Source organism: Camellia sinensis, chromosome 5, assembly GCF_055761805.1.
Source record: "Camellia sinensis isolate YWXY chromosome 5, ASM5576180v1, whole genome shotgun sequence".
In the NCBI taxonomy this organism is placed as follows: domain Eukaryota; kingdom Viridiplantae; phylum Streptophyta; class Magnoliopsida; order Ericales; family Theaceae; genus Camellia; species Camellia sinensis.
This window is the reverse complement of record NC_138965.1, coordinates 194,708,260-194,717,853: the sequence shown is the minus strand read 5'-3', so window position 1 is coordinate 194,717,853 and position 9,594 is coordinate 194,708,260. Positions and strand designations below refer to the sequence as shown.

Genomic DNA, 9,594 nt, shown 5'->3' with positions numbered 1-9,594 from the left:
TCTGATTGGGCCCCAAGTCGTTTTGATTTCTGATTGGGCCTGAGGCCGTTTTGATATATGATTGGGCCCAAGGCCGTTTTGATATATGTGGGCCCAAGGCCGTTTTGTTAGATAGTGGGCCTAAGGCCGTATTGCAAATATGACTATGGTTAATGTTGTGAATTGTGTAAATGAGGAAGAGTATTGTGTTATGCTTCTTTTGAATCTAGATTATTTACTTGATTCACTTCACTTTATTATTACTCATTCAGCTTCGCTCACTTCGTATTTTATCTGTATGTAGGTGATCAATCCAGAGACCATCCTTAGGCCAGCCTCAGAAGTTTCTTTTGTGAACCTGCTAAGTCAAGTCACCCAAGATACGCCTCCGTGTTGAGGCTTTAACCTTACGTTGTTAGAATTTTGTATTTACTTAAGTTTTATGTATATGTGTGTGATATATATATATGTGTGTGTGTGTGTGTATGTATATGTATATTAGTGTGTTTACATTGTTTTAATTATTTCAGTTATCATGTATGCACAAGCTCAATGGACATTTCTATTTGATTTGTTTCCGCTTTAGGCCCTATGTCATTTAAGTATTTTGAAATTTTGTCTTTGAGGCTTAAGTATAGATCGATCATGGCCTAAACTTTTAGGGGAAGGTTTGGGTCGTGACAAAAATGATGGCCAAGTATCAAACGTTGGTACGCACCGAGGTTAAAAAGTTTGCCGCGATAAGAATGGAACAAATTAACCGCGAAGAAAATAGTCGAGCTAACGAACTGGCCAATCTGGCATCTATGAAAATGACCTTTTCCAATCCTTTGATGATAGAGTTCTTACCCCAACCGAGCATTGAAGAACTAGAGGCACCCGAGGTACTCTGCACCGACTTGGGGCCGTCCTGGATGGATCAAATCATCACCTTTCTAAAAGATCGAATTCTGCCCAGTGAGAAGAAGGAAGCCAACAAGATCAGGGCCAAGTCAGAGCGGTTTTGGCTCTCTCCATATGGCGCCTTATACAAAAAGTCCTTTACTGGGCCGTACCTGAAGTGTGTCCACCCTAGCAAGGTTGAAGATTTCCTCTTTGAGATTCATGAAGACATCTGTGGTAGCCATATTAAGGGCAAATCTCTGACATATCGAGCAATTTTCCAGAGTTATTGGTGGCCGTGTATGCAAGCTGACGCGCAGAAATATGTTCGCAAATGCAAAAAATGCCAAAAGCTTGCTCACCAGATCCACCAGCTGACCAAAGAGTTGCTTCCCTTGACAAGTCCATGGCCATTTGCCCTCTGAGGGCTAGATATCGTCGGGCCACTCCTAACGGCTCTAGGCAATCGCAAGTTTTTAATTACTGCCATTGATTACTTCACCAAGTAGGTGGAAGCCGAGCCACTAGCCACCATCAAGGAGAAAGACATAAAGAAATTCGTCTGGCAGAATGTCATCACTCGGTTTGGTGTCCCAAAGGCCCTTATCTCAAATAACGACACGCAATTTGATGGGAAACCCTTCCACGAATTTTGCGAAGAATTGAAGATTGAGTTCTATAATTCAACGCCGGCCTATCCTTAGTCAAACGGTCAAGTCGAAGCATCAAACAAAACTATCTTGGACGGGCTAAAGAAACGGCTGGAGAAGGCCAAAGGGAGATTGGCTGAAGAACTTCCTAAAGTGCTCTAGGCATACCGAACTACCCCAAGGTGCTCGACTGGAGAGACTCCATTCGCCCTAGCATATGTCATGGAGACAGTCATATCCCTGGAGATCGGTATGCTAACCATTCGATCTGAAAACTTTGAGCCTGACTTGAATGGTGAAGCTATTGCCCTGGAGTTGGACCTAGCTGAAGAAACAAGGGAACGATCACTAATCCACATTGCAGCCCATCAACAAGAGCTCTCCAAGAAATACAATAAGACCATGCATCCATGACTGTTCAAAGTTGGGGACTAGGTCTTGAGGAAGGTGATGGGCAACACGCTGGTTCCTGGAGAAGGCAAATTAGGTGCAAATTGGGAAGGTGTAGACACCCCATTTTTGACCGACCTTAAGACTCAGACGTCATTGATTGAGCGCTTGGTGATTGCGCATGTTGTGCTCGTTTCGAGGTTTCCGGAATTTTTGGCCGAATGCCTTACCTTCGGGCCTCTGAACTCTTTGTGCTTTGGCTCGGTTTGTGGACCGAACCTTGTTTTCTCTTCCTTGGAGGGAGAGAGAGGTCTTGTAGACCATCCTTTTGTGGTTGTAGACCACTTTTCTTGTTTGGAGACCAGTTTCTGATTTTCGAAGCTTTCTGCAGCGTGCCTTGTCTCGGGATCACTTAACGTTCTCCATTTGGCTTGGTTTTTGAACCATGCCTTGTTTCCTTGGCCTAGAAGGCCACTGTGGTCTGGGTGACCACTTTGTGGTCATAAACCACTTTTGGTGCCTGTAAACTAGTTTTCGAGGCTCCCGGCCGCACGCCTTGTCTCCCAGACTTTCGTCTTGCATCTTTTTTGGTTTGTTTTGGGTAAAAACCTTGTTTTCCTTGTTTGGAAGGTGGTACAAGGGTGTGAGACCAGTTCTTCCCCTTAGAGACCACTTTCCTTCCTGCCAGCCAATTTTCTGGTCAGCCAACTGGTTTCCTTGGTCGTTGAGCCACCTTTTCTGGTCAGCCACCACACCACCACCTTGGTCTCATGTTGCAGACCACCTCTCCCCTGTGACCGGCCACTTTTGACCCTGGCCGACCATTTCCACTAGTCGACCGACCAGTGTAAGTAGCTGGCCGACCACTTCAAGTGGTCGGCAGCTTTTCACCAGCTTCTTGGAGATATTTTCTCTCTAGCTGTCACAACTGCAGGGCACAAAAACCATCCTCCATACACGTATGAAAGGATGGCTTTGAGCCCTTAGCTTCCTTAACAAGCTTGAGTCTTGGTTCTCTATATAAGAGAACCTCCTCCCTCCTCCCTCCTCCTCCAGGTTCAGTTTTTTGTGCTTAAGAGTTATACATACACCTTTGTATCTATCTTGCACCTTCTCTTCATATTTGTGTTCAAAAATGCTTATTCTTCCCACTTTTTCATACAAACACACACTCAAACACCTTACTCTTGTTGCTGAGGCTTCTTGAAGTTGTTTTTAAAGTTTTTGGACTGATTTTGGTCAGAAAAAGTTGCTGGAGTTGTAGTTTCAAAGTGGTTCTTCAAGGGTGAGTTACTACCCTCTTGAACCTTGCTTTTTGCTTAAGCTTTTAGCCTTACTTGCATGCTGTTTTTGGATTGACTCTTTATTAAAAAAAGTTCTGATTTTCAAGGCTTAACATGTTTGTTTAAGGTCCCTTTTGTGTTGGGGGTGGTCTACCCCCTCTTAGGCCTTGTTTGGCCTTGTTTTGAACCTTCCTTTTAAGCTATTGGGACCACCTTGTTTTGGCCTTCTCACCACTAAAATCCAGAGGATTTTCAGTGGTGGAAATGGTGTTTTGAGGTCCGAAATAGGAGAGGGTCATCCCCTTTCCTTATGTTCTTGAATGCTTGCTTCATTTGCCTCATGTTTGAGCATGTTTGTTAAGCTTGTGTTGGCCACATCTCAGCCTATTTTAGAATTTTGACTTGGTTTTGTCACCTCATGCATGCCTTATACACTTGTAGTGTAAATCTTGCAAACTAGCTTTGTGTGCTTCATGAAGTAGCATGTCATTCTAGCTTGTTTTGAGTCCATCTCAGCATGTTCTTGGTGTTGTTTTGCCATCATATACCTCTGCTAAGGTTTGGTTTGATAGCCCCATGCATGCTCCATGCACTTGTAGTGCAATTCCATGAATTAGCCTAATGTGTATTATGCTTTAGACTGTTATTCTAACATGATTTTGGCTTAACTCTAAGAAGCTTTTGTCCATGTTTTAGCATGCTCTAGCTCTAATTTGTATTGTCTTGGTCATGCATGCCATGCGTTGTATAGCTATAATACATTCTAGCTTGTTAGCTTTGTGTATTGAGTCCACTAGCATGCATTACTTGGCCTATTTGAATGATTTGGCATAATTTGTTATGTGATCTCAGTGCATGTTTCATGGTCATACACTCTCACATTTGTCACTTATTCCATGCTTTGAAGGGTTGGTCCTTTATGCCTTAAACATGAGCCATTGCGTATGCCTTCATGCCTAAGCTTGTGAGCTATCATTTCAATGTGTTTTGGGGATTATTTTGCCATGATATAACTCTGATTTTTGTTGGTGAAGCCATCTCATGCTTGGTCTTAGTAGGTGTAGTGTAACCCTCCCTTTTGGCCTTGCATATTCCCTGCTTCATGCCCTTCATGCTAGCTTGTTTTGGCTTCCTTCCATACATGTTTTAACATCATTTTGACATGTTCTAGGACTGTTTTGGGTTGCCTTGACCATATGCTTCATGTTTTGCATAGTTATAGTACAAGTGCCTATGCTAGCCTCAAGCTTTGGGTACCATAGCATGCTCCATTTGTATCATGTACATGATTTGGCATCATTTCATATGTTATTTCAGAGCATGTAGCATCGCCATGTTCCCACTTATTCACTCTTTAAGTGCCTTTGAGTGTTATGCATTGTTGCCTTGTTTGTGGCCTAGTATGCATGCCATCTTGCCTAGGTCCTTAAACTCCCAACTTAGCATGTTTTGGTCTTTGTTTTGACCTACTTGAGCTCTGTTTGTCGCTGGTTCATGCATTTGTGCCGTGTATTGCACACCCCCTTTGTAGTCCTCCTTGGTAGCCTTATGCCTTAAGGACTCTTGCATGCCTTGCTTGTGTTGTTCGAATGATTTGGCATCATTTCATACCTTATTTCAGAGCTTATAGTGTTGATACACTTCCACATCTGTCACTCCTTGAGCACTCTTGAGAGTTGTGCTCTTATGCCTAGTCAATGGGCTATTGCATGTGCATACTTGTATATGCTTTTGTACCTTAGTTTCATCATTATGGCCACTGTTTTGGGCATGACTGAGGTTTATCCATATTCGGTTTAAGTCCATTGAGCATGTTTATTTGCATGTTGCTTGCATGCTTATGTTACATTGCATTGAGTATGCCATGTTGTTCTTAGCATTTAGCATTGTGTATGCCATGTTGCTTGCATGCTTATGTTACATCGCATTGTGTATGTCATGTTCTTTGCATTGTGTATGCCATGTTACATTGCATTGTGTATGCTATGTTGTACATTGCATTGAGTATGCCATGTTGTTGCATTGCATTATGTATGCATGCCTTATATTGTGTTTGCATGCTTAAGTTGCATTGCATGTTTGCATGCTTGAGTTGCATTGCATATTTGCATGCTTGAGTTGCTTTGCATTTGTTTGGATTAGGTGTTAGTCTAAACACGAGAAACGAGGGACGTTTCATACTTGAAGTGATGAAACGTGCCTCAATTCTTGGTCGCCGACACTCTTGATCACACATGATAGAGGTCAAGGCTTTATGTGTTTATGTGTGCATTCATTTTACATTGAATTGTGCAATTTGACTTCTCGGCCATCATGTATTGAGATGCGTGATTGGTGACCCGAGGGTCGAGAACCAAACTCCCTTGAGCTCATGAAATGATAGGGAGGGTGGTTGTGCACACATACCTTGAAAATACATTGCCATGCCCTTTCTTGCTCTCTGTTGCAGCAAACTGGAGAAGTGCAGCAAAAACTGGTCGGCCGACCAGAAAAACTAGCTGGCCGACCACTTTTTCTGGTCTACAGCAATGGAAAGTGGTCGGCCAGTGGCTGGCAACACCCCTAGGTGGTCGGCCATGCTCCTACAGGTCCCCAAGGTGATTTAGAAGCTATCATGAGCTTGGTGCAAAGTTCTGAGAATAAATGAAAATAGAGGCAAATTGGGGCATTGCGGTGGATTTCCGAACGAAGCGACCGAGCATGCGTGCATTCTTCTCCTTTTGAGGACATTCCTTTACTACTTTACTAAACTAATTTTCTCAGCTAGTTTATGCTTTGATTTTGTACCTAATTAGTTAATGTGTTTAACTATTCAATTTGTGTTGTAATAACTAGCTAGTTAACTTGTAGGTTAATTAGCCTCGTTTTGTACTTAATTAGTTAGCTTGTTAGTTAGCTAGTTTTGTGATGTAATAATTAGCTTAATTAGCTTAGATTAGTTAGTTAGCTTCTTATTCGGACCCTTCGTCGAGAGGGCCAATTGTTGTAATAAGCGTGCGTTTGTGTAATGGATGTCTTCCAACCCCCATTTCTTTCTCCCTTTTACTTAACCGCTTACGATGGTTAGTTTTGGGACATATTTCGATTAGCATCCTTATGCTAGCATATTTGCATTCATTCATCTATTTTGCATGCACTAGGCTCGGCGCATCATACTAATTGCATTGTATTTCAATTCCGATTTGAATACATGTATCAATTGTCGCATTCATGTGCCATTTTAGATAGCCGAGCCCATCTTAGTTACATTTTTACATGTGTTGCATTAGCCATCTTAACATGAACTAGGATCATGCATGATTTCTAACTAGTTCTTTGTTTTGGCTCGAAGTACACTGTGAGTGTTTACGCTTTAGCATACTGCATGAAATGTGTATGTTGCCATATTAGCATGCTTGCCATGAGGCTAACTGCTTAAGTGTTTAACTGCATGAATGCCTGTGGGTGAAGGTTGGATTGCTTGAATTGGAACAATTCATTGAAATCCGCGACTTAGCCTACTTGCGAGTAGCAAACTTCAAATCGTTTTCAAACAAACGAACATATAATGTTTTATTCAAACTTAGGCGATCTAGTCTATACTTGTATGCTCCACACGTCACATGGTAATTCTAGGTTAATAACCGGAATAAGAACACATGTGTTTTCAAAAACAAAATATCATGCTTAGTACAGGCCGATCTTTGATCGGGCGAGCGGGGGTGCTCATTGTATGACTTTTCCCTCTCGTACCCAAGTTCCCGAGCCGAGGCAACTTTGGTGATGACGGACACGTGGCCTTAGGCACGAGTCAGGGTTTCCTAAATTTCTCCAAAATAAAACATTTAGGTGGCGACTCTGTATCTGGCAAAGCAGTCCATGTTTGGCACTTCTTTATTAAAATCAGTTTTCCAAAATAATTTGCCAGATTTGGACTCTTTGGTGATTTATCAATCTTGTATTGCACTTTGCGAGATTAGATTTAGAACCGTGACACGAGTCCGAACTGTAGTAGCTAAGAACAAAGCAATTCGCGCCCTCGCGGCGCAGAGAGCGGAGTTCTCGGGGCGGTCTACAGAAGGGTCGTACAAGATAGTAAGCCTGGCTAGTAAAGGGGCATTCCATTTTGGGGACTTAGATGGCAAAGCCATACCAAGGCCATGGAATGCGGCCAACCTCAAGCTATTTTACTTTTGAAACGCAATCTTTTTTCCTTTTTTATTTTGAAACTTGGCCTTTTGTTACTACATGTAATATTTGATGTGCAATGGAAAAAAGCCACTTCTTTATCTTGTATTATGTGTTTCGGACTTAAAGTATTAAGCTACAGAGTGTATGGGCATAGGACCGAGCTGACTTCGCTCAATCTAGGCTGACTTTGCCTGCCGAGCAAACAGTTGGTGTCATCCCCAATTGTGTACGCTCGTTCTAAGCTGATTTTGCTTATATTTGACCGAACTGATTTTGCTCGCCTTTTTGGAGCAGAGCTTGCTCGGATTAATGGAAGGTTGGTGTAATGCCCAACTTCTACTTTGAGACCGAGTTGATTTCACCTGCCAGGGTAAAAGTTGGTGATCTACCCAGTTCTTGATTTGAACCAAGTTGATATACGCTCGGAGGGACATTGTGCCTCCCCACATTGGAACTGGCTAAGTTTATTAAGTGAAATCATGTGCATATTGATTGAGCGGAAACTAGCTCGGCCGTCCAGCACACTTTACATCCGTTCCAACAGTTGATTTTCCTCACCTCAATAGAAAGTTGGCGTTATGAACAACTCTTGATTTTAAATCGAGATAGCTTTGCTTATTTCTTCTGAGCTGATTTCTGCTCGGGTAGATGCTATGCTTCCCCAATTTTGAAAGAAAATTTTTCATGTGTGCGCATTTAAAAAGTTAGCACGATAAAAGTTAACCGAACAGTTTTATCTCGGTAGACAAATTGAAGACATGACGAGCAAAAAGATGGCAATTTTTATTACTACTGAGGTTTGATTACAAAAGGTGAGGCCACCAGCCTAGCTAAAAAAAAGAAAAAAGAAAAGAGAAAAAACAGAAGGAAAATACAAAAGTGCCTAATTTCTGTTCACGGTCTCCTCTTGCTCGCCTAAGCCTTTCTCGGTTGCGTTCACCGCGGGCTCCTCTTCGATGATAGGGTTTAGATTGGATTGCAGATCAGCCCTACCACCGCTCGACGATTCTTCTTCCTCAGTGACTAGTTGTGGACTCTCATTTGTTGGCAGGGGGGAGGTGTTGCCTTAGCTGTGCTAGCAGCCGTCGCCGCTTCAATCAATTTCTGCTGTATGGCTGCGGCGTAAGCTTGCATGTCTAGCGAAATGAAGGCCAATGGAGGATTCTTAAAAATATCAGTGTCAGACCGATGACTAAGCGCCTCTGCAGCACCTTTCCAACCACACTGAAAGAAGATATCCTTCATTCTCTTCACTTGCCGTTCATACACCTTCTCGTCTTCTGCGTAACCGCGGTCCTTGGCCTTATCGACTTGGTCCTTTAGCTCGGCCTTGTGAGCAGCGCGGAGCTTGCGTAGCTTGGATAGGTACCATTTTTTTTTGGCCACCACAATCCTTTCCTTGTCAGCTTCAGCCTTCGAAAGCTTCTCGGTAAGCATATCCCGCTCGGCTATCACTGACTCAAGATAAGCTGGCACCTTCCCCAGCTTGGCCATTTTGGCCTTGTTATCAGCAATGGCTTCCCTCAGATTCTGCCGCACGGAAATCATGTGCTCGTGGGCTAAGTTGTTTTTCTGGGCGACCTACAACACACGTGGTTAGTACATCGAAACCGACCAATAACTTTGTAATTAAGAGATTTGTTCACTTACTAGCACGACTTCATTGTCGACTTGAGGACCTTTAGGTCAGACAACTCCTCGTGCTTCTTCATAAATGTTGGGAGCTGCAGACCCTTAGTCATGTTGAAGCCTAAGGAGTAGTCTTTATCCCCATAAACGGAGTCAATGGAGGTCACAAGCTGGCCCTTATATTTGAGCTCGGTAGACCACACTGGGAGGGGAGGGAAGAAGTTTGGTGTGGTTGATCGGCTATAGCTTGCTCGGTCGGCTCTCCCTGATCAGTAGACGGAAGCTCGAAGAAATCTTTGTCAACCAGCATTTGCTCGGTTGAAGCCCGTCTCGGCCTCTTCTTTGATCGACCAGAAACTTCGCTGGGAAGAGCCAGCACGAGTCCTTTGTACATGGCTGACCTAGAAGTTTGGCCCCCTATCGTTTTAACCGGTTGTGAGTCGCTCGGCTCACCCGTGATCATGGACTTTATGGCTCAGATTTTGGCCATTTATTGTTCTTCTGTCAATGGTACAAGTTTGATCGGCGGAAGATTTGGATCCGACTCTGGAGAAGGGGCATGAAGAAAGTCGGTCACCCTACTCTTGCGCAGCGCCGTGTGCCGATAGCTC

The 9,594-nt window shown here is 43.3% G+C and overlaps 1 protein-coding gene across 1 annotated transcript; it reads left to right on the top strand.

The window, feature by feature from the left end:
• The first annotated feature begins 725 nt into the window (after positions 1-725).
• Positions 726-1,286, top strand: LOC145791988 (uncharacterized). The gene has a single exon (XM_082872454.1). The coding sequence runs from the start codon at positions 726-728 to the stop codon at positions 1,284-1,286; it is 561 nt and encodes a 186-aa protein (XP_082728580.1).
• The last annotated feature ends 8,308 nt before the right edge of the window (positions 1,287-9,594 follow it).

Excerpts from the sequence above, each read along its gene's own strand:
- LOC145791988 (XM_082872454.1), top strand. The coding sequence starts at position 726 with ATGGAACAAATTAACCGCGAAGAAAATAGTCGAGCTAACGAACTGGCC.